The sequence below is a fragment of the Schistocerca gregaria genome, chromosome 3 (assembly GCF_023897955.1).
Source record: "Schistocerca gregaria isolate iqSchGreg1 chromosome 3, iqSchGreg1.2, whole genome shotgun sequence".
Classification (NCBI taxonomy): Eukaryota; Metazoa; Arthropoda; class Insecta; order Orthoptera; family Acrididae; genus Schistocerca; species Schistocerca gregaria.
The window spans coordinates 746967860-746994098 of NC_064922.1; the positions used below are offsets into that span (position 1 = coordinate 746967860).

General features: G+C 37.3%; 1 protein-coding gene across 5 annotated transcripts in view; it reads left to right on the forward strand.

Moving 5' to 3' along the window:
- LOC126353867 (uncharacterized) overlaps window positions 1-26239 on the forward strand; it is a 70495-nt gene that overhangs the window by 12678 nt on the left and 31578 nt on the right. For all 5 annotated transcript variants that reach the window (XR_007565225.1, XM_050003041.1, XM_050003043.1 and 2 more), the window contains exons 5-6: window positions 7554-7742; window positions 12356-12535. Coding sequence is in view for 4 of the 5 variants with exons in the window: in XM_050003041.1 (XP_049858998.1) it covers window positions 7554-7742; window positions 12356-12535 (369 nt within the window). In the remaining variant the exon portion in view is untranslated. The remainder of the gene's footprint in view (window positions 1-7553; window positions 7743-12355; window positions 12536-26239) is intronic.

The window sequence follows — 26239 nt, forward strand, 5'->3', positions numbered from 1 at the left end:
AATATGGAGATAGAGATCACCGCTTAAACATCATGCATGAGTTAATAAGAGTGAAAAGCTAAATGCATTGTATGTAACAGAGGTGGAAGTGGGCAGTGAAAAATAGACGGGAAAGACAATGAAATATGTAGAAAACTAAAACGGAGTGAAGTAGAGTAGTTACAGTGAAAAACTGCTGAGGCGGAAGAAATTAACGCAAGTTAAGGCCTTGTGGATGGCGAGAACAAAGGACGTGTTGTTGTTCTAGTGCAGGTAGGAAGTAGCACTAAGTGTCCCTGGTTCTCGCCATCCAGCTGGCCTTGATTTACGTCAATCCTCTGTCTTAGCAATTCTTCACTGTAACTACTATCTGCTTCACCCTGTTGTAGTTTTCTAAATCTTTCATTGCCTTCCCGTCTATTTTTCACTGCCCACTCCCACCTTTGTTACATACAATGAATGATGTTTTAAGCATTAATCTCTGCATATAATCTTGTCTTCCACCTTGAAGCTCTCAGATTTTAAAGTCTCATCCAGTCTTTAGTTCTCAACCCATACGGTAAGTCCCCCGTGACCCGCAATTCTGGGTGACTCCTGATAATCACCCCTTTAACTAGACCTCTCCAGTCTTTTTCCTTCTCCTTCAACCCTTCTGCCTGAAGGAGCCACTGGGATTTTTTATCTACCGTTTAAATAGTGTTTTCAATAATTGGTTTTTTCATTGTTACAGTTCGTTTTTAGCCATTGCTCTACTTTTGTCAATAGGTATGTGGAATTGTCCTTGTATGCGTGGCAGTGCCTCCTTGATGGGAAGCTGGCAGTGCCTCCTTGATGGGAAGCTGTTATATAGTGGGAGACCCATGAAAGATAATTTTCTTTGCGCCACCGAGACAATTGTCATAAAAATACTGTTTCATGTATTCCTTGAGGTTGGCAAGTGCGGCATAACCTATGCACAACCCTACCTCAAGGTCCTTTACCTGGAGCTGTAGCAAAAATGTCATTCTGCTGTAACATCAAAATCTCCACAATAGGAGATTTATGAAATTCTTCCTGCTTTTGTATTGGAGAGCATGTGCACCTGAGAAGTAGTGAATGAGCTTCAGAGTTATAAAGTGACAGTTTAAAAAAAAATGACTTAATTTTGCTGGAAAGTGCGCATCATCTCTTTCCCCCCCCCCCCCCCCCCCCTCACACACACACACACACACACACACACACACACACACACACACACACACACACACACACACACACACACAGACACAAAAAAATCATGTTGAAGGCAGGGAAATACTTCCACATATGACACATAGTGTATATATGTTGTAAGTTACAAATGGATGAATTGTAACCTGAGAATAATTCCACTGAAAGCATTGTCCTCCATCCAAATGGTGGATTAGTTCTGCGCAAAATCACAAGCAAGGTCTTTATTTACTTTTGAGTTCTGATTTAGTGATTTGAGAGAGCTGCAACTGCTGCTGGGTGATGACAGTGTGGTAGGCTGTGAAATCATTTGTTGATTTTATTGTGTTGGAAACTAAACTTATGTGTAACTTCAGCAGTGCAATTTGTACCAGACAGACAGTCATGTCAAATTTGGACAGTAGGGACATGGACACCTCCCCCTGAGAAATATGCTGCAAATGCAGGATTGTGTTTAGCAAATGCTATGCAGTGCTTGTTTGGACTTCAGTTTACTCCCTTCAACCATTAACTTAAAATTCTTGTATGAGACATGGGTTCCAAGTGGCATTGGTAAGGACAAAGTACTTTGGCAACAATTCATAAAATTTTTATTATCCTGTTTATGCATGGATGTGTCTTTGAAAGACACATGCAATTCCTTAAGGTTTTGCAACACTTTCTGCTTCTGTACTTTCATTGCATTTTCTCTTACAGATATTCGTTTCTCCCTGACATCACACAGCTCATGAGAAAATCTTGTACACGTTGAATGGCTTTTTCACACGTCTTATCAGGCTTAAAATTTGGTGTCATTAATATTCCATGGTTTGCTGCTACTAACAGTTATGCCCTTTGTAGCAAGCAACCTGAAGTAGAAAATGTTTTCATTGTTTTTGTTATAATCCAGCTCTTTCAAATTACTGTCAGATTTGTATTTTGTCACACAGTCTGAATTGTGACATATATAATTCAGCTGCATTATGTTTTCTCCTTTCCTATTTTGTACTCACTCTTCTACCAGTTGTGCCACATGAGTGTGCTCCAATACTGAGGCAGCCTTTTACAGTTTTTGCTTTGGGTACTTTTTCTCACGCTGAAGCCTCTTTTTTTTTTCTCAGCAGGTTCACCTAAATACAGAAGGCTAGTACTTAAAGATTCCACTGCCACATCTTATATTGTTTCTTTTTCATTTACGCATTTTGTAAAAGTTTGTAAGACAGCCGAGGCAACACTACAGGGGTGAGGGGTTTTCTGATTTTGCCTTGTGTGTTTGCCTTGTGTGTTTGCCTTGTGTGTTTGCCTTGTGTGTTTGCCTTGTGTGTTTGCTGCAAATTTTTCCACCTTTCAATACATTAGGGCACCGGTTTACCATTCATTCCTGAACATTCCTCAAATTCTTCATTAAGCTCACACGACCACTTTTAAATGGATTGCAACAACACAGCTATGAAACTACTACTAAGTGCTACTTCACATTACATATATACTGCAGTTTGAGTAAACAATATACTTAGGATTGGTTGAAATAAGTCTCTGTGGCTGGCTGTTCACAGCAAGAAATGTTCACCAATTGGTCAGAATAATAATGACTACTATTGGGTACTGTTCCGGAAAAAAACCATGTATATAACTTTTTTTTTTTAATCGTGGAAACGATGTTTTGAGACATTAAAGGTCTAAGGTGAGAAATTACTCAGTGTGTTGCATGTAGTGTAAAGCCATAATCATTAGTTTTTCAATTGTATAAGTTTCACTGCTGTCTCTTGATTAGAAGCAGAGTACCGTTCCAGAAATATGTGTCAATATAGACGCATGTAAATTTTACAGTTTTCAGACTTTACAGACCTGTAGCTTTCTTCATGATTATTATATACCTCTGCAAATCAGGTCATTGTATGCACCGTATCTGAAGCAAAACTGGGTGGGTCAGGTGGAGTGCTGTGTTGAATTGCCATGAAATTACCCCAATTGCTTTATCTGCTCTTGATTGAGTGATTGGATTCTACTTGATTTACTCTCAGCTGCTTTGATGGGACCATTTGCTGCTTCTTCTCAAATATGGTGGAATTTTTTTTTTTTTCATCTTTGTGATGCAGGTGTTGTAATTCTATCAGTTAGATAGAAGACAGAATACCAACCTCACAGTAAGTGTCCGGAGAGAAGAATAATGGTGTTTCTGCTGAATTACTCTGTAAAGCTTATTTTATATAACTGCATATTGTTCTGTATGGTGAAACTCGCCCAATATTCGGAGACAGTTTTAATCCCTGGGAAGCCGTATCACAGGTCACTGAGAGTCTTACTTTTTTATAGGACATATGTGCTCAGGGAGAGCATGTGGCAGAGGTAGATGAATGTGATATTCTGACCAGGCACCTTCTCCATGGCTTGAAGCTCTTTGAGTAGTGTGTAAAGTTTGTGGTGTGCCCATCAACTGTCAATCCAGAAGCTTTTAAAGATATGATAAAGCATATGGTAACACACATTACCAGTATGAGGTACAGTGCCCTAGTTCAAAGTTCTTGATGTGCTCTTTCAGAGTTAAATGAAGTCAACCTATCCATAGATAAGGAGGTTGAACCACAACCTTTATTCGATAGAACCACAATCCTCCTCCAGTGATTGCAAATGGGCAGCAAACTAGCCCTTTATCACTAACATGTCACAACCCCACAAAGTACACATTAATCATTAATGTATGTGATAACATTGAGACGATTTAGAGCAAGAACCACAGTGTGATATGTGTACATGAAACACTTTTGGAGCAGTCATTTTGTATTTTTGCTTTATCTCCTGTGTTTCGATGCTATTAAGGTCAAATTGTTTCTAGACAGATGACCAGTCAGAGATCAGAACTTACGATCTTCTGCCAGTAGATATTATTACTTTGGAATTTGTTGAATGTTTCATGCATGCCCCTCCTTCCCACAATTTATGGATTCGTTCAGTTTTTGTTTGTGAGGCTTTGGCTATATTTAAATTTGCAGTGAAGATCTGTTTGCTTTTGCGGCAGTTTCTTAACACGGCTGTCAAGATGCATCACGTATTTCCCATCTCAGTTTTTCTTGACACACAAGTGTCTTTAATCCTTTCGGATCTGGTGGTCACAGTTGTGTACATAAAGTTTGTTTACTAACATTTCACTGACAAGAAATGTCAGGTGCATCCAAACTCATTATGCACATTTGTGTATGTTTCTTTTAGCCAGGCTCCAGCAGTTGCTGCTGTCTTGTGAGCAGTCTGTGAACCACATAGTAAAATATACTCTCTGGTATTGTCTCTCTGTGGGAAATCATTACTCATTGAGAATTTATTGCTATAATAGTAATGTTGTGGGTTTTGTTAATCAATGTTTTGTGTGGTTTCCTTCTTTTGGAAACATTAGACATTCATTCTTTCAGTGGAATTTTCAGCAGTTTCATTCGGTCCATATTTGTTATGTATCAGTAGGTTTAATGTACTCATTTGTGTACAACAGGTCCTTAATGGTGTAAAATAGGAAATGTAACCTAAAATGTGTCTCAGCTGTATTTGCATGGCTGTGGTTTTTTTCCCCCCTTCAGTAATTTTAGTACCAGCAGTAAGGAGGAGGATAACTGACCTGTACATATGATTTTATTTTATGTTGCTGGCTTTTGACTTACGAATGTAGATAAGGAATATCTTTCTGTGGAGAAAGATTGGGACTTGATGATGGACATAATTGAAAATGGTGACGTTTCTGACATCATTGTAGCGGAGATGTGGCTGACAGTGTATCAGTTACAACTAATGAACGTGTTGGAGCAGATAAAGTGGGTGTGGATGACGTGTGTAGAGCCACCATGTCTGAGGATAAAGATGATGGAGAGTTGATGGATGCTGAAATGAACTTTCTATGCAATGAAAACAATCCAGAATTGAATAAATGATGACACCTAAAGAATCCATAAAATAGAAATGCAAGCCTATAAGTACCAAGGCAGAAACATACACAGCTCCAAATTTTGAAGAATCTGTCTTGTGTTCTTCAATACAATACTTCAAAAGATATATACCATATGATTTGTTCACTAGCATGGCAGCACATACTAATACTTACCCATTACAACAATGCAAATCCTCATTCAAGCAGACAATTTCTCAAAAACTAGAGGTGCTATTTGGTTTGCATATATTGACTGGCGCTTTGAAATTTGGGATAAAAGTCTGAAGGTAACCTTTAGGTGTGCTGCTTTTGTCCATGCCGCAGAAACCTGTTCTTAAGGTAGACGCTTAGACATAGATTATGTCTAGTGCACCATTATTCACCACTAGCACCTGTACCTGGCACCTGTACATGCCAAACTGAAGTGAGTAAAGACATCCAGGCAGCTACAACAGAAGAGACTGCAAAATTTACACAGTGAGCATAAAGGAGACACCTTAAAAGTACAGTGCCTTTCAATGCCGCCTTTCCCCATCATACTTGAAGGGCATTGGTCACTACATGAGGGCCAAAAGCTCCCTGGCACCATCAGATGTCATTCTGGGATTTCTGACTGACAAGAAGGAAGACATGGATTTCGATGCCTTTTGAGTGGACCCGGGCAGCTCCTCTAATCCGCCTCACTCAAGTGCCTCACCATCTTAGCTTAAGGGTAGAAGTAAATCGAAGCCACGCTGCTTCAGGTCTTGTCTGGAGGAGTTAACTCTTAGTACAGAACAGACCTTTTGCCTCCTTTTCTGAGACACTCATTTTAAATACACTGTTGTGCCTACACTTAGTGGCTATAACTTTTACAGAAAAGATGACCTTACTGGTGTCAGGATGAAAGCTGGGGATGCAATGGTCATCTAGACTCATTCCACTCCTCGCTTGTGTCCTTAACCACGGCACAAGAAGTGGTCTTCTATATGATGATTGTTGATGCTTACATTATCAAGGTTGTATTTTCAGTTCTTGTGAGTAAATCTAACTTGGGTTTCTGATTTATTATTTTTTTTTTAAATAAAATTTTCACCATGCTTGCCTTGTTGATCACTCATGCAGTGGCAGTTATAACCTTGCTGTTAAGTGCCATCATCCACAAACAACATTAAATTTTATTACTGTGAAATGCTGCATTAACTTGTCGCCAGTTCTATTGGCTAGTGAGGCAAGTGCTGAATCACTGATTCAGAGTGAGCTTAATATAATTAAGCAGCATCAGAGGAGTACTTAATCTGTGCACTTCCTTCTGAATTTGTAAGGATTATACCCAAATAAAGAAGAGATTTCCAGTACACCAACATTAATTTTATTCTGTTAACTGTTGCACTAATGTGAAATATTGGCACAGTGTTCCATTTTTGTGTGGAACTTGATAATAAAGTTACAAAAAAACGTTTTAGCATTGAGAGTTGCAGATAAAACTGTTTTTAGATAATATTGGTCTGTAGTTAGGAGTTAATCCAGGCTGTTAAGATACCTATATTGCGAATGCCATCCTCTGTAATCAGATTTTGAAACCAAGGAGCAGAAAACTGATTGTTCACTAGTGACTGCAGCTTGAGAAGCTTGTTAACCTGCTCAGTTTTCTCTCAAATTTTCTGCCCCTCTGGCTCCTGATGCAAAGGGTTCACACTTGGGGGCTGTACTAATGTCACTCAACATCAGGTATCCTTGGACAGAGTGAATGTGAATTCCAACAAAGTTTGGTAATCATCAAAAATGTAAAACACACAAGAGAAGAGTAATAACTCCGATGGATAAGTACTCTGACGTGGTTGTTGTTGCGATGGGAGCAGCTCTTCCATTGCAGTCAGTGAACCTGTCTATAGGGCTGTGTGAAACTGTTTTAAGATGCAGCTAACGTGCTGGGAAAAAAAGCTTGAAACACAATTGAGCAGTAATGAATGCAAAGTTGATAGTGGACAGTGAACTGAGCATAACGTGTGTCAACAGAAGGCTTGTTACTGAATCTTAAGAAGTTAATTTCCAAACAAGACACACAGTGCATGCTGTCCAGTTACACTGTAGTGCAGCTCTTTTCAGTGCAGCTCAGATTTAAATGGTAGTAAGAAATAAAATGCAATTACTCTGTAATAAGACCTTGGAAAATGTAGCTCCCTTATACCAAAGCAATCCAAAAGCATCTCCGAATACCTCTCAGATTTTGTTGGAGTGAATTCATCGTATAGATGCTACCAAGTTACAGGCTACAGTTGCATCTTCTCTTAGTCAATGTGAGAGTGGATAGTATCACAATGTGTATTTACTGGAAAAATGCCAATTCATGCTCTCATTCTTGCAAATGTTGTTGAATTTTAATCCTTTTGGGATAGCCTAATACCAGTGCGTATGTGTTTACATGTACAGGTGAAATGCCTTGTCATATCATCTTTTCATATACTATAACTTTTTTTTTTTTTGATTTCAGTACGTTTTGCCGGCTATTGTGCACATAAATAATCAGCCTCGTCTTCAGCGTGGGGATGGACCAATTGTTCTGATACTGGCTCCAACTAGAGAATTGGCACAGCAAATTCAGCAAGTAGCAAATGATTTTGGAGCTTCTTCACAGATTCGCAACACTTGCGTTTTTGGTGGTGCACCAAAAGCTCCACAGGTAACTACATTAAAAACAAAATTTCTTTAATTTTCAGCTGTATCTTTATAAGAAAGAATGGAATAATCTCAAACAAATATTCTTTTCTTCACACCATAATCCTATGTAAATGGTTAAAGTATCAACATTGTCAAGTGGGTAGACTAAAGCATATATTGCACATATGAATTTTGCTTTGGGAGTGCAAAATATCGTGAACCAGGCTGTTCTCCTTCTCTCAGAAATTGGGTTGTATCTAAGAGTTGGATATTGGACAATATTGTTAGCGTGCAGTAGTAAGAAGTGTTTGCTGTTTCCTCCATTTTAATTTGCAATTCCAGTTAACTTTTCAGCTTAAACACTTGTATTTGTGTTAATACTCTGGCTTTTTTAATGTTTTCTTGTTAAAGAGTACCAATTTCTTGACATTTGTTAACGAAAACAAATTGACACTGTTTCCAAAATTAAATTCCATTAGGACTCGATTTTCTAGAACACAGCTGTAGATCAGTTGCTAGTTGTGTAGCATAAATGAAATACTGTTGTTTTCATTCTCGAATAATAAAGATTCGCTCTGCATTTTACTGCAACAGAATATATCTCATTTAATGTGTGGACGTTTGACAATAGTATACTGGCACCAGTGAAATGTTGCACTTTATAGTTAGTATTTGAGTTGCAACCTTAAAGACAGCAAATAAAGAGCTGCATAACAATGTAGATACAATCATAACAAAGCATACATATTTGAGAACAGAGTGCAGAAATACAAGAAGTAAGTATTTGATGATTACCATCTTGAAAACAATATGGCAACATAGTTTATAAAAAACACAGGTTGTAACTTTTCCCCCTGGATTTTACAATCACAATGATGCCATAAATAACATACATTCACAGCTTTTCATTCACCAATTTATGGCAACGGTGATAAAACTCCATCCAGCTCCCTATCATTGTTGGAATTGGATCCAAAGTTACCTTCATTACCAATACAAATCATTAGTTATTCACATTTGCTGATGATACCTTCCACTGTCTGTGCTGCCTTCAGGAGGCTGCACCTACAGTCTCAAGAGCTTCATGCAACAGCCTGTCCAACTCCATGACGTGTTATTGTTTCGTATGTATGTCTTCATGTCACTTCAAACTAACTCAGTGGGGTTGAAATGGCAGTGACAATGCTGGCGGCCTTATTGCAATATGCTTCTGCACCTTGACTATTTCATCTACAGGCAATTATAACAGAAGCTTAGTCATATTCATATGTACAACAATATTTCGTGCCTGTAACCACAGCATCATAACTTATTTTGTGACGATTTGCGGTTGAGGCTTTGTTCAGTATCGCTAAATGATTTAGAACATCGTCCATTACATTTGTTCTAGGGACATGAAACTGTTTTAAAAGGTTCATCAACCACTCAGCAAATCGTGTTTAATCCTTGTCTTAATTGTAATCAATTATTTTTTTAATTAAAATTTAAAAGTATGCAATTAACACTTAAACTATGGTTGACTTCTGTAGAAGTCTAGTGTAATTGCGCCCTGCGCCCTGCAGATAATGGACTGCTGTAACAGTCGGCTGCAAAAGACACATTCCCTCAAATGGACTGCTGTCACAGTGCAGCCAATTCTGTGTGTTTACAGTTTTAGTAAGCTATGTTATTGTGGAAACAACATTTTTGGTGCTATCTAGAGCGCATTCTGAACATTTTTGTACAGCAACATACTGCCACTAGAAATTATGGGCATTAACTTAGCAGTGTGGCACCTGCAAAGGATTTTGGGCATGTGGTGTGCAGTGCAGTGCAGTGCAGTGCAGTGCAGTGCAGTGCAAGCAGTGGTACATTCGTTGTGAATGTACATTATCTGTAGTTCCCACTTTCTTAGCTGTAGATGTGTTATTTCTGTGTATGATTTTATTTTTAAAATTAGCAAGCTGTTTCTCAGCTGAAGAAGCTTTGAAACTGCTATTAATTTTGAGGTTGTCAGTTAAATTGACTCTGACAATGATTTGTTAACATGACCACCCTAGCGCTTGGGCACGATGATAAGTCTGTCAGTACACGGCCAAGACAGTCAAGTACTGCCTGTTCAGGTGAACCCAACTGGGGAGCCAATCATCTTGTTGTTGCAGTGTTTATCAAGCTGCTCTTCCTGTTGGGTGATAATGGCTGCTGCTATGAGTGTCACCTGTCCAGCATTTCTGACAGCTCCCCTAGCAGTAACCCACATTTTGTGTAGTCATCAAATCTTGGTTTAAAAAAAAAAGTTTCAAGTCAACAAAATACGTGCCTTTTCTAACCGCATTAGTGTCTGTATAACGATTTGTAATGGAAACTCATACCTTTTTGGTGACTCTTTTCCACCCCTGAAAAGTTGGACTTTTGTATTACAATAGTAGCAACTTTGCTACAGTAGGTCATTCTTTCCTGCTGGTAACTGCACCAGTTTGGAAAGAAACTGTTGATGACAGGATAAGGCTGCTTTTTCTTCTTTCCACTATAAATACATTAGCTGGTACAGACACTAAAGAATTCATTACGGCTCACATCTGCGTCTTTCAGCTTTTGCAGTAACACTCCCTTACTTACTATTGTCCTTGCCGTAATTCCATGTTGTTGAACTGATTCCAAGAGTATTTTGTGTACATTTTACTACTGTATTGGCAGGAACTGATGGATGACTGAATATTTGCATGTTCTCTCTCTTGCTCGTAAAATTCAGAGTTTTCAGAGTGACTCATGTCCCTGTCTGTTTAACAGCACACCTTGACGCAAAAGATTGTTGCTAGGCAGACAGAACTATTTTCTCCTGGCATTTTCCATTTTCTAAATCACAGTATTAAGCAAGCACACTGTAGAAACAAACAACTATGAATTTTGTGTTCACACAAAACAAAGCTGGCAACGCAGGAGCTCAAATATCATGGCCAGAAACGATTATTGTGCTGGCATTGATTCGCACCCCACACCTAGTGGCATGTACTTGTTCTTTGCTTGTCAAACTGTTACACTGGCAACTTGAAAAGCATGTTTAAAGTGCCGTGGCATGGGTATAGTAACACTTCCACTTCGTCGTTTTAGAGATGTTGAGGTATATCACAACCTATCAAACAGCATTAATCTGTACTATCTCCTACCAAAGCAAGATGGTAAGTTCAAATTGCAGTCTGTCGGGAAGGTCCCTAAGCTTTGATTTACTACTGAAATGTTGACATCTTTTGAAGACTTCCACATTGACAGGAATAGCCATACATCCTCAGCACTTGTAGCAAATGAAATATATATATATATATTTGATTGCTGTAAATGTTACTTGCTTCTCCCAACATTGCAGATCAAAGTTTGATTCTAAGCCTGGTTTATGTAATTTGTACTATTATTCATCTGTGGTGCTTCTGTTACGATAATTCGCTCAATATTTTAGGTAACAAGAGGTGCATTGAAAAGATGTAATTCTTGCCAAAATTGTGTGTTTCTGAAGAAGAGAAATTTGTTAACATTGAATATAGATTTATGTATCAGGAAGTCGTTTCTGAAAGTATTTGTTTGTAGTGTAGCCATGTATGGAAGTGAAACATGGACGATAAATAGTTTGGACAAGAAGAGAATAGAAGCTTTCGAAATGTGGTGCTACAGAAGAATACTGAAGATAAGGTGGATAGATCACGTAACTAATGAGGAAGTATTGAATAGGATTGGGGAGAAGAGAAGTTTGTGGCACAACTTGACTAGAAGAAGGGATCGGTTGGTAGGACATGTTTTGAGGCATCAAGGGATCACAAATTTATCATTGGAGGGCAGCGTGGAGGGTAAAAATCGTAGAGGGAGACCGAGAGATGAGTACACTAAGCAGATTCAGAAGGATGTAGGTTGCAGTAGGTACTGGGAGATGAAGAAGCTTGCACAGGATAGAGTAGCATGGAGAGCTGCATCAAACCAGTCTCAGGACTGAAGACCACAACAACAACAACAAAGTATGTTAACCTTTCACAGTAGGTGGTAGTTATTATTTGATAATGCTCATTATGTGAGTTAATGAAAACTCCAACTTTCATGGACAGAAGTTAGTTTTGTATTTAATTATAATTACTGTATTCGCCTGAATTGGGACATCTACAGAAAAAACTAGTTGTAAACACAAATCAGTTCAGTGGTGAGCATTTTGTATCTGAAAGTGAGGTAATTCAGCTGAAAAGGGACTTAAATAAACACAGGTAATTAAGACTGTTCCACTCATTACATTGTAAAACACAGCCACTTGTACTCGGATCTTAGGTCACACATTTTTTTGTGATCCACTTGTGTGTGTGTGTGTGTGTGTGTGTGTGTGTGTGTGTGTGTGTGTGTGTGTGTGTTTCTTTTCTACTTTTAAAGACACCCTTTTGGCCCAAAGCTTAAATGTATAGCAGTCTTTTTATTGTGCCTATCTCAATGTCTCCTCTATATGGTGAGTACCAATCACTTCTTTTCATAATTTTCTTTATTCCATCTTGGATTTTCTATTGTTACCTTTTGGTGTGTATTTTATATGATGGAATTGTTATGGCATTCTTAATAAAGGTAGGGGTGAAATTTTCCATCACATTTAACAATTTCTTATTTTGTGTTACAATTGTGTTGTTTTAGGCAAGAGATTTGGAGCGAGGTGTAGAAATTGTCATTGCAACACCTGGACGCTTAATCGACTTCCTTGAAAGTGGGAAAACAAACCTGAAGAGGTGCACATATCTAGTTTTGGATGAAGCTGATAGAATGCTTGACATGGGATTTGAACCACAGATTCGCAAAATTGTTGAACAGATACGGGTAAGAATACATAGTTACATTTGTAGCATTGCCGCAGGTAGCTGTAGCTTACCACGTACTGAAAAAGTTGAATTAAGTTTTTCTCCTTCACACATTTTGGTGAAATAACACTTCATATATTGTGGAACATCAGCAGGTATGGACAGTTTGGATAGTTGTACCTAAGACTGAGGTTGGTTTTTGTAACCCAAGTGTAGGTGGCAGTTGTGGAAACACAGGTTTCACCCTGTCAAGTGAGACCTTTGTAGCTTTACTATTTAATAGTACATCCAGTGGAAGTGCTCCTTTTTCAACGATTTAATGTGGGCCTGTGTATGGAGATCGTAGCAATGGTTTGACATTGTCTGTACCTAAAATGGCTTTCATTCGTATTTGCAAGTCACAATGCATGTAGGTGGGTGTGTTTAGCACGGAGACATTTGATGAGTGTGAATTTGTCAGACAGTCGAAATGCTTTGCCATACATGAGCTCCCCAATTTGACACAAAGGGAGAGATTAGCATTTCTGCTGGTACATCACTGGCCAGTATAGCTTTTGGCTGGTGGGTGAAGGAGTCAGTTGCAATCGATAGATTGTATTGACCATTGGGTGGACTGGCTATGTCGATGTGCTCATGTGTGAAACCTGTTGTCACATCGGCAAATTACCAAGTGGTGCACAATGTTATGGGGTATTTTACTGTGTGGACTTCAAGGCACACGTGAACCCACTAGTGACAATCCTTTTGTGTACCAGACAAGACAAAATATTTTTGTACCAAGTGAGGTGATTGTCTAATGCCTCGGTGGCATAGGTTGTGGAGACTGTCAAAAGCACATTTGTGGACTGGAGGTGGCAGAAACGGATGAGATGTTTGACTTGAATTGTCACTAAGGTACATATCTGAACCAGGAGTGTGGACAAGTTTGCAATTGCACTACCCAAGTTTCTACAAAATTGAATGTTTGGTCTGGGACTGATTCTACATAAGCCAGATAGGTAACTCTTTCAGATTAGATTCCAGGAACACACGTCAGCACTAAGAGCTGAAAATACCACACATCAGCAAGAGTGTCATTCCATGTTAAATCAACACACTAACAACACGAATTTTAACTCGCCATCCCTGATTTTGATGCAGTTTGGCACAAAGCGAACCCACATATAAATTACGAGAAGTACCAAATGCTAAAATCCATTGAGCAAATTTTGGAAATATGGCAATACATATTTGCCAAAAATCAGTAAAAGACACTGAACTACCATAATTTCAGATTGCTGTAGCAATTCTCCTAATTAAAGTAAAATGGTGGGAGATGTCATTTTGCAGCACTTTCCATGCGCTTCCCTATGATAAACAACACACTATGGGTTCGATGTGAGATTTTTAAAATTTAAATTTTTAATTTCCCAAAAAGTGCTTCCTCAAAATTTTTAAAAAAATCATAGACTGCTTGTCATTGTTGTTAACTAATTCCCTAAATACAAAAATGGGATTGTCATGCGTTCACACCTTATAAAATTTCAAAAATTCACATTTCACTAAAAATGAAATTCTTTGCAAAGTTTATAGGTTTAAGAGGACACATACATAATTTATCAGTGAATGAATTTTTACTTTCTCATAAATTCGTTTGTAATATGTTTAAAATGTCACTAGTGACTGTGGTGAGTGATTATTTTATCAGAAATACTAAAATTAAGTTTTTAATACGATTGTAATCGGTAACTGTAGTAATTAAGATTTGATTATTATAAGTAAAAAAAGAGCAAGTTGGTGGGGGAGGAGCAGGAGGAACAAGCTATGTTCCTCCACCTTCTACTGTTTTGGAGGCACAAAATAAGTTTCTTCAGGAAGTACGAGAGTCCCCTGTACATACTACAAAATTTCAGACTGATATGTATTCCACCAAAAGATTTAAACAATTACTTGGTAATGAAGAGGATTACACAGAAAATGAGTCATTGGAACAGTTGGAAGTAGGTAACCCAAAGCTAGTTTTTATTAAAGTAGTAGGAAAAAGAAAATAATATTACTAACGTGTACACTTTAATCTTGGGGTATTAGGAAGGTGCATGAATTCAGTGCTCCCAACTACATGGTAGGCCAGGCAAAAAGGCATGTGAAGGAAAGAGGTATAGCAAGCTTAATTCATTCTGTAATCTTAACTCGTAATGCAATAAACTCGTTAAGCGAAACAGTTTATCCCATCTGAATTAACATAAAATATGATAATGTGTTCCATGCAGAAAAAGTACTAAAAGTTGTATGTTATTCGTGGCAAGTATTTGGAGAAAATATGTACTTTATTATTCACAATACATAACTAATTCTTTTTTACGAGGAAGTGCTCCGTGTCATTTGTTCCTGCTGACACTTCAACACTTCGAGAAAACACGATACAGCATTATCATCAAATTTGTAGTGCGCGTAGCCAATGCTTTATCGGCGTGGTGATTTTCAGTGTACGATGCAACATATTTCCATGCTTCCAGCATTTCTCTTATTGTGCTAGAAGATGGCTGCCTTGCTGTTTCCTCCTCCTCCTCCTCCTCCTCCTCCTCCTCCCTACAACTTCCTGCTGTGAAACATGCTGCAACTCTGTATAAGCTCTTCGGTGGACATTTGACCGTGATCTTCCACAAACTCATAGATCATTGTTAATGACTTACAGTTCCATGCACTTTGCCAAAAACATAATCTCGTTGACTACAGGCTCCAAAGCTACTGACCCGAATGCCATTTGACGATGCACTCCGGTCAAAGCTTCTTCCAAGCAGAAGTGTAGGTACCCTTGGTTTCTTAAAGTTAGAAATAATCTGGTGGTCCATAGACTGGATTTACGGAATGGTGTTGGGAGGCAGAAGTTGGATCTTGATGAATTGAAATTATCGAAGGAGGTGGTTTTGTAGGCCTGGAGAATGGGCAGGAGTGTTGACCTTAACAAGCAAGACATGGTGTGGCAGATTCACCTCTAGCAAATTCTTTTTTCACCAAGGGAGCAAACACTTCATTGATCTAATCACATAAAAAGGTCATGTGTCAAAAAAGCTTTGTTGTTGGCCCTCCACATCACATTTAACCTGCTCTTCTGGACTTCACACTTCTTGAAGGCTTATGGAGTTTATGAAAATAAACAAGCAGCAGTTTAATTTTCAAACCACTACTTGTAGTGGCACAGAATAGCAGTATGAGACAGCCTTTCATTGCTTTGAGACCAGGCAAAGCAGTCTCTCCGGCTGTTACAAAGGTACACTTCGGTATCTTTTTCAGGATAGACCCGTCTTGTCTCAATTAAAATCCGGTTGCGGCAGATGAACCTCAGAATCTATGAGAGCACCTTTGTGTTGGAGCTGATTGCTTCGCCATGCCTCACAATGCTGTGTATGCCAGTTTTTCTCGTAAACTTCTTGAACTACCCACAGCTTCCCTTAAACACTTATTTGACCATTAACGATTCAGCAAAAATCATTCTCACCTTCTTACAAAAGATGGTGTCAGTAATAGTGTCACCTTGCAATTGCGTTTCATTTATCCATATAAGGAGCAATCTTTCAACATCATCCAGAATATGATACGGTTTTTAGATAAACTTGTCACTTCATTTGTAGAAAGCATCTTTCTCCTCAATCTTGTCCTTGTTCTTGAGAATAGTGCAAATAATTGATGTAGATAGATAGCATGTGCTTGCTGATCAGCAGTGCTCACACCATGTTCGCATTTATCAATAATTTTACATTTCATTTCTAAGGTAATTTTCTTTCTCTCATGGTTGTCCTCTTGCGGCTGTATCTTCAGGGACATTTCTACGAAGATTATTAAAATTTGCACACAAAAAACACTGTGTGAGTACAAGTTTCGACAAATCTGAGATGACAAGCTGTGCCAAGATGGTAGCAGAAAGAGCACTATATTCAAACTGCAGTATGTGTTAAAAGACGTGGAAAGGCAGAGAAAGAAAAGTAACATCCAACAGACATATTTTGCACAATTTAAAAGAATATATAGAAGTTTCAAAGCTGAACTTCACGATGAAGGTCAGAATTTTTAAATTCAGAATTGTGCCCAAAACAGTGCTTTTTAACTGGTCGTAGTGGAGCACACTCGGTATGTGTTTGCACTACATATCAAAACGTCAAACTGATGATTGAAAACATTAAGCTCGGTCTCTTGACCAGTGTATTATGAAAACTATAGTTCTTGCCCAGGAAGTGACCCAATAAAAAGAACACTACAAAGTGCATTTGATGGTAATACGGTTAAGAATATCACTTTCCGGCTATGGGTTTCAGTAGACAAACGCAACCTAGAAATAATGCAGAAGACCTGATCGGAGTTAACTGAATTATTTTCTGAGGTACTGACTACACAAATACTCCCTGATTTTCTAGCAAAGCAGGAAACTCTTTTTCTAAAGCAAGGAAAATTGGAATTAGGATGAATGTGTTGGTATATGTGCCTTCTCTGAGAATTTAATTTTTGTGATCCTAGATACAACCCAGAGTTGTTATTGGTCAAATGCAACAGTTGCACCCACTTAAGAGAACAAAACAGAGCACGAGTTGTGTCATAATTTCTAACTCTTTAGAGTCTACTGTTTATTTTTAATTTTTTTTTTAAGTGAGGGCTTTTGTGGCAGTGACCCTCAATATGGGACTCATAAAGAAACTGACAATTTTTAGTTACTGGTCCTCAGACGAAAATATGGGAAATCCATGGTTTTCCCCGAATGTTTTTGCAAAATTTCAGTTCCTCTTAAAGTTTTTCCACTTGACAGACAAGTAAGAAGGGATTACATCCCAAATGTGTTGGTCAACATTTGTGTGTCAATAAATGATCCTAAAACTTCGTTGGTATTATGTTATTTTCTGTTGGAACTAGTGACAATATTATAGATGTTTTGCCCATTTTTCGCATCAGTTTTTTCAGGGTGCATCATTTTATAAAATATTTGACAGAAACACACAAACAAATACAATATCTTTCAGAATACTATGTAGATTGATAATATGAACACAAATTTTAAGTTCAGTTATATTACATGTGGCTAAATATGACTTGAAACCAAAGTTTTAATTTTTTCCGTGCAATAAATGTAATATAAATATTGTTTCCTGTAGAAGTATGAGGCCTAATAGTGTTATCTTCTCATATTCCTGTAGCTGAAGCTACTAGCTATAAAAGGAAAAAAAGAAATTAAGGTCCTACGATAAACAGTTCAGATTTTATGGTAAGTTTAACAAACTTCTGCAATTCACTACAAAATCGCCAGACACTTTTCAGCTGGTACGTTGAAAATTGCATGGCACTAAAAGGGTTAAAAACGAAATTTTGGACTCGCACACAGAAGATATACTACTTTCCGTATGGCAGCACGGCCCAGCACAAGAATAAAAAGTTTGTAAACTTGTGCTTCCACTAAGATAATTTCGACATTGAAATAGAATGCTGCTTTTTATGTAATGCATTGTGATGGTGTCGGCGGCACTGTTAAGAGATTAACAGGAAAAGCATGGCTGTGGAGGCTGTATAACAACCAAATTTGTACTCCACAGCAAATTTTTGATTGGGCAGTTAAAAACACCACATCTGTATATTTAGAGTTTTCAGTGCAAGAGTACATCGAAACTCAGCGATTTATGGAAGTGTGCTTTAGTCAGCCTGCTTCCATCAAAGGGACACAGAAGTTGCATGCTTTTATACTGGTAGTGTCAAGTACATCAAAATTATTGGTATACTGTTGAAACAGTATCAAAATCTCCAGAAAGCTTGTCTTTTAAAGACATGTGGATATGTCACTGTTGTCTGACAAGAAATGGTGGTTAGCTTACATTTTAACAAAAGATTATCTTGAAGTTACTTTCCTTGACCCAGCTGGCTCATCACTGTCTTATGTAACATTTTAACAAGTTCAATCTTAAAGGCAGATTACAAATCAGGTTTTGCTAGTGACAAGTGGAATGTGTGTGTTAACATTAAATTTGAATGTGTGTATATAGATACATTAAGGGGACTTGGAATGCTCTATCTTCGCAATGTTAAATTTATTGACTTGGTTTTCCTATATTTCAGGAACCACTGTAGCTATGGGCATGAAATGTTTACAGGACATTAAACTTGATGTTCTGATTCCACTGAACTACAACCACTGCTTTCGGAAATATAATTTGTCATTACATGGTTAAAATTTTGCTTACTTTTTTGTAGGTTATCCTAAATAATTTTAATTATACATAACATTAAGTTCTTTTAGTTCAGTAGACTCAGGATATGTGTTTTATTACGTCCTGAATAGTTGAATACTGTACTCGGAGTGGTTTCTGAGATTTAGGGAAAAATGCAACAGAAAATTTAATTTTCAGGAACTACTTCTAAAGTTTCAAAAAACGGTAACTCAATATATGTTTCATATTTTATTTTTAGTCACTCAGAAGCACCCTGCACCATAATGTATATCATCCTCTTGATCTTTTCCCACGTCTTTTCTTCTTTCTGGATTTCTTAGTGGCCAACTGCACTGCATTCTATGCTTTATCAATGTGAACCTTGTCCAGCCGTTAAAGTTCTCTGATGCAGTTTGCTCCACCAATGTTGCCATCATTAAAAGCAATAATAGCATCGCTGATCCCCCACTTTAGTGTGTTCATTCCAACAAAAACCTTTTTTGGTAAGCGAGTCCATGTAAGATTATTGAACAACTCATTGGGATTTTGAGTCTGACTATGCAGACACTTCTTGAGTAATTTGGGATTTGCTAGGTCTCTGTAAATAGGTTTTATGATGTCCATGACTGCTGCTGGGATGGAATATTTATGGCTATTTGAACTGTTTAAGTACTGGGCATTGCGGTAATTGCACTATGAATCAGGTCCCATGAGGGCAGAGGTGGTGTATTGGTTTTTCATCAGTTGACAGCCTGTGGAAGAAGATATCCCATACTGCCTGCTTCATTTTCAACAAATCCTCAGTGTTATTTCTAATGGTCATCGCATAATATTGCTGTAGTTCATCAATCGTTTTGTCTGCCAGCCTGCCTCTTATGGTTTTACCATCGGAAAGTTTGTCCCTCAAACTTGGTTTCAACTTCCTCAGCCTGCTGCCCCTCCCCCTTCTTGTGGACAACACATTCCAGTCTTGTGATAATATTCTCACCATAAGGCTGAGTAACTACTACACTCTTATATGCTTTAGAGTCTCCATTACTGAAGAACTTAGTGTAACACACTCCCCTTTTGTTCAAAGATCAACTAAACATTTAAATAGCTGCAGAGTCCTCCATACCACCACTTGTTCCTACATAATTTCTGTCACAGATATGCCCTCCTTCATTCCCTGATTTACACTTTTAACAATGTTTGGTTAAAATTTGGAAGTGTGCTGAAGTATCCACACTGGTCACCATAGCAACATAATTCTTAGAACTGTAGCTGCACTTCTGCCAGTGCCATCAAGAGCTACTGGTATGTCAGTCATACCATTGTTTATTTCAACAGCTTCATTTTCAGCACTCTTCATTGATTCAGATACAACAGATTCCACAGCAGCTCCAATAAATCCTGCATACTTGCCGATTTTACAAGGTGGGTGTGGCATATTCATCACGGCGCACATTGTTTCTGCTGCAGTGTATCGTTTGCCAGTTGCTCTCAATCCATAAAACCATCCAACATTTCCTTCAAAATAATTATCTTTACACTTCTCAGAATTCCAAAATGAATGAGTATATTCACAACTGGCACAATTAATGATAAGTTTCCTGGCTAGTCCATTTGATACCCCACCGTCTTACAGTAAACAGGCCGCCACATATTTTACAACACACACATTCACCTAACACCCTGGTTAGTATATGTAAGTCTATCAGAATATAACGTGACCTAACGTTTACATCGCTTTAGTTTTGAGAAAACTACGTATCAAAATGTTTTTTTAAATCTTCGAGCACTAATGGGTATTTATCAAGATACGGATGAGTTTGCCTGTATTTCGTTGTCTGTAACTTCACATGCCACATGTTGAACACAATATTTCCCTTAATTCGAAAATGTGTTACCATGAAACCCACGTTCCTTAAAAACACTTCATTTTGGTGTCCTACTTCACTTTATGAGAGATTTACCAATCTATTCGTCACTTTCCTCGGAAAAACCTTTTCACTTAGACTTACAATGCGTGTCTACACTATGAAACTATAAGATACTGTTTTTGACAGTGCTACCGATGCAAACACGTAATGTAACCTTAACACAGTAATACCTAGCCTTCTATATATAAAAAATTATTGATTTTATTAGATCCTGAAGTAATGCATGTTAAAATTAACATTTCAAACCATTGTAGATTATATTAAACAAACTTCCCATGTGAGTTATAAATATAAAATTCGGAAAATTGAAAATTTTCAGTTGGATAAAAACCTGAAAGTGTGGAAAAAAAAATTCCCCTTGTTCTGACTCCCCTTAAGAATGAAAGTGTTTCTGGTTAAATCTATAAATTTTACAAAAATGTTATTTTTTTAGTGAAATGTGAATTTTTGAAATTTTATAGAGGTGTGAACCCATGACAGTCACACGTTTTATATTTGGGAAATAGTTAACAATAATGTGAAGCATTACATATTATTTGTAAAAAATCATCTCGAACACACATTGTGTTGTGTATAATAGGAAAGTGTGTGGAAAATGCTGCAAAATGAACTCTCCCAACATTTTAGCTTAATTAGGAGAGTTGATTTAGCAATTTGAAGTTACGGCAGTATATTGTTTTTTGTGATTTCAGTGTTATATTTTTAAAATGGGTCAACAGATTTTAATAAAATTAGGTATTTCTCTTAATCTATATGTTGTGTAGCTTTGTGCCAAATTTCATCAAAATCTGAGATGGTGAGTAAAATCACTGTGTTGATTTGACATGTAATTACCAAACAGCCTTTGACCTGCACGAAACAAAGTACCCCGCTAACAACACAAGTTTTGACATCCTCCGTACCCAACCTAAAGCTTTGGAACATACATACACCAAGGAACACAGCCAGAGTTCATGTGCATGCTTGCATTCTATCCTCCATGTGACTCTTAATAATTAACTATATGCACCCAAAAATGACAGTTTGCCCTTCATGTCATCTTGATATTGCATATGTCTATTATATTGCGAAGAGTATATCTATCAGAATATCTTTAATTGCTTAAGAGTTTATTACTTCCACACATACTTAGGTACGACATATAACAAATGTAAGTTTAACAAGTGCACGGCTCTGGTATAACTAAAACTTTGCTCTTCTGGCACTCCTTTCATCATATCTTTCATGTATAATGTTGACACAGAAGGCAACACAATTATTAACTTTTTTGATGTGTCACCTGATTAGATACTTGTGTGCAAAACATGTGTAAACTTACCAGAAAAGTACTATTGTAACACTTGAGATACTTAACCTAACACATCTATTCCACCAGAGATGTCCACAGTACTTTGACTGACTCTGAAATAATTGTTCTGTTTTTCTGTATCTTTGTACTTTGAAATAGTGTCTCTTTGCTGTGTGTTCTTATGCATCTATCAATTTCTAGACACCATTTTTGTCCACAATGTATTATCAGTTTTATATGTGGTTTTTTACTGCAGGGAAAGGATCCTGTGACCAATGGAGGTATTCTATTTTTATTGTTTTATTTGCATATAAGTGTTAGGTTTGTAATCAAAGAACTTCAGATCCATGTTCTGAAATAGTGTTCTGTTCTCTCACTGGATAATACCAAATATCACCCAAAATCGTAAATCACACATGCCATATTAATGCAAATAAATCCACCTGGTGAAGGTTTAAATCTTAGAGACGTGTTATGGAAATAAATTAAACAGTGACTGGTAACAGTAAAGCTTGCTGTTTCATTTGAAATTCAGTATTGCCAAGGGATGCTGTTCCAAGCTTTTAAAAACCTCCACGTACTCCTGGTGCTGTTGTGCAGTGGCTGTAAAGACAAGGATGCCATTCATGTGTTGAAAATGGAATGGTGATCTTTGTTTGCATTGTGTATTGTTGAACCTACCCAATCTTTGCTGCACGGAATCATTGAACCTTTTCCAAGAGAAGCAGTGCCAGTATTGTCAGGGTCATCAATGTTGGGGCAGCTAAGGTGGCAACTGCCCGAACAAATTATTTTTCTTTGTTTGAGAGCAAATCAGCTGAAATAGCATGCAAAATATAGACTTCTGTGCTCTAAACATTAACCATTCATTAAAATGTACAGAATACAAAAGATATTTCTGTGAGAACATGATACTGGTGAAGATATGTGTCAATGGGATATAGTTAAGTCAGAGACAGGTAGGTCTAGAAATGAGAACAAATAGCTCTAAAAATAAATGAAACCCTGGTAAATTAAAAAAAAAAAAAAAAAAAACACGTGTTCTGCTGCACACCATTTAAACAAGTATTTATGTCTGTTACTGATAGAATGGGGTTGTCAGGTTCACTAAATAATGCAATGGAATATCTGAGACCAGTGCATACAAGCAATCCTCAGTGAAATGTAATTGACACTTACTTCACTCAAAGAAATAGAATCCATCATAAAGTCCTTGAAATCAAAGCATTCTAGTGGTTATGATAATATCAACAAAGTTAATAAGAGTGTTCATGTGAACTTAGTCATATGGTAAGTTATTTGTGTAATCAATCACTTATCATAGGAACATTCCCGGACTGGCGTAAGTATGTTGAAGTTATACCTCACCACAAGAAAGGGGACAAAGAAATACCGTCAAATTACCGACTGATCTCACTTTTCAAAGGTTTTTCAAAAATCTTTGAAAAGGTTATGTTCAAGCATCTACTTAAGCACCTTAGTGAAAATAACATACTGTGAAAGTCACAGTTCTGGGTTCTTAAGGGTTCTGATATTGAGAAGGCTATTTACACTTACATTGAATATGGCCTCCATTCATTAGACAAGTTACAGGCAACTGGCATATTCTGTGACCTGTCAAAGGCTTTTGACTATGTGAATCACAGCATTCTTTTAAGTAAATTAAAATATTATGGTATCACAGATAGGGCTACAAAGTGGTTTCAGTCATATCTTACTAATAGAAAACAAAGGGTATCATTACGGAAAACTTCAGTAGTAGGCAATTGGACATCATCTGACTGGAAAGAAATTGCATGTGGTGTTCCCCAAAGTACCATACTAGGTCCACAATTGCGTATATTAGTGACCTGTCGTGTTATATTACCAGATGCCAAGTTTGTCTTATTTGCAGATGATATAAAGATTGCAATAAATAGTAACTCAAATATAAATGTAGAAAGGGCAGCTAATCAAATTTTTACTGACATTGATAAATGGTTCATAGCCAATTAATATGACGACACGGAAATAGAAGTTGAGAGTGTAAAATTCTTGGGATTACAACTTGATAATAAATTCAGTTGGGAGTGACATACTAACAAACTGCTAAGCACCTAAACAAGTCTGTGTTTGCAATACGAATGATATCGGACATAGGAGATATAAATATAAAAAATGGCATATTTTGCTTATTTTCACTCCCATCGTGTCATATGGTATCATATTTTGGGGTACTCTGCAAATGGAGAAAAAAATTTTAGATTACAGAAGCGTATAATAAGAGTAATGTGTAGAGTAAATCCAAGAACATCATGTCGAAACTTATTCAAAGAATTTGGCATACTAACCACAGCTTCTCAGCATATTTATTCATTAAAGAAGTTTTTTTTTTTATAAATAATCCATCTCATTTTCCGGCTAATGCTTGTTACACAGTAACAATACTAGGAATAAGAACAATATACATAAAGATTTAAAATCACTTACTCTTGCCCGGAAAAGAGTCCAGTATTCAGCAGAGCATATTTTCAGTAAGTTACCAGCAACCATTAAGAGTTCAAGTTTCAGACAAGGCACAATTTAAACATAATTTAAAAGAATTTTTGGTGGTCAGCTCTTTCTATTCCATCCATGAATTTCTCAACAAGTTAAGCAGACAATTTTAATGAAAATTTATTATACTTTAATTTTTGGCAATACTTGGTTGTAATATCCAAGTAACTAGCTACTGTGTGAATGATGGATTAATGAAAGCAGATGTAAGTATTAAACCTGTAAATATTAGAAGTTTAATTTTAATTCATGTAGATAATTTTACTGTTTGTTGACTGAAGATCATTAAAATTATTTTTTTCTAATTTCCTTTTTGTAAAGTGCTTGTCTGACATGTTCCACACCCAGCAGGATCCCCTCTTTTGTGGGTCTATGGAATGAATAATTAATCTTATCTAATCTATTTGCAAGAAATTTCTCACACTATCACTTCCATGAAAAATCCCAAAAAATGAAAAGAACAAATCAATGGCCAATGCCAAACGGGCACCTCTGATGCCTGATGCATGACCTGGAGATCTGTGAAATGTGAAAACATTAGTTGACAATCTTGCTTCAGTGCTTAGAATTCCTTGGCATGACAGTCATTTGTTACTGTTGTTCTCTGCTACTGTCTCCACCTAGATAATTTTCACATGACATGCAAAGTTACAGGGATATGGTTCTCTGTCAAAGGCTAAAGCATATGAAAGGGACTGACAGCAGCACCAGAAGTATGGACTGCACACAACCACTATTCTGTTGCCGACTTGTACAGTCTCTTATTGAAACTTGTGATTTGTCCACATTATTTACCTTTGGGAGAAGAGTATTATGAACTGTCTCGTAGATTTTTTCTTACAGGAATTTGCAACTGAGTCTGGAGATTACTAGTATGAAACTTACTAAAACATTACTTAGCTGATAACTGAAGATGATTTTCTTTGTGCTATTGGTGTTCACAAACAGTGCGTTTTATACACCTGTATTGTAGTGAGGTGGACGTACGTGCCTTTTTTGTGATGTGTTTTTTGATTGCATAGTTTTATTTTTGCTTGATTATGTTTAATTAGTCAACATATTGTTGTACCTCCTTATCTTGGCAGAACCCTGTTGTTTCCAGTAGCAGGCTGTTTATGCTGATGGGAGGTAAAGTAAATCTGAGAGAACTTGATCATCCAGTGTCTGTTTTGTCTAGATTCTGAGATCTCTGTTCTCAACATGAGTGACATTTAAATAAGTTTTTTCCCTTGGTTTAGTATCTTAAAAGCATGGGGTTGGGGGGGGGGGCAAGCTTGTGTTGAGTAATTAATCAGGATGGTGACACCTGGAAAATAGAAATTCTCAAGGACATTGATTTTACTGTGTCAGGGAATTCTGAGACACTGGGATACTTAAACTGTTAATTATGCAAGGAAATGTACTGTCATTGTATTAAATATTACATAGATTCTGCTTTGAATGTACTGCTGTGGAGTCAAATAAGGAAAGGTAGAGAAGTGTGAGGCATGTTGCTTGATTGCAGAACCCCTTGGTAGTTCCTCTCTTCCTGGCTAGAGTTGAGGCTAAACAAATAGAAACACAAGGAAAATGTGGCCTCATAACTCAGTAAGCTGTCTTCAGTTGATGCTTTGTGCGAGTGCTGTATACAACAACAAAAATCAGGTAGAAATGCTGTGCAGAATGTCAGGTAGCAGAACATTAATTGCAATAGTGTCATATTTAGAATACTGATACATGTACTAAAATTCTGTAGTGCTCTTAAATGATAAATTGTGTATAGGAGAGGCAGTCTTCAATCAAAAATCCTATCATATGCTGTAGACTGTTAAGTG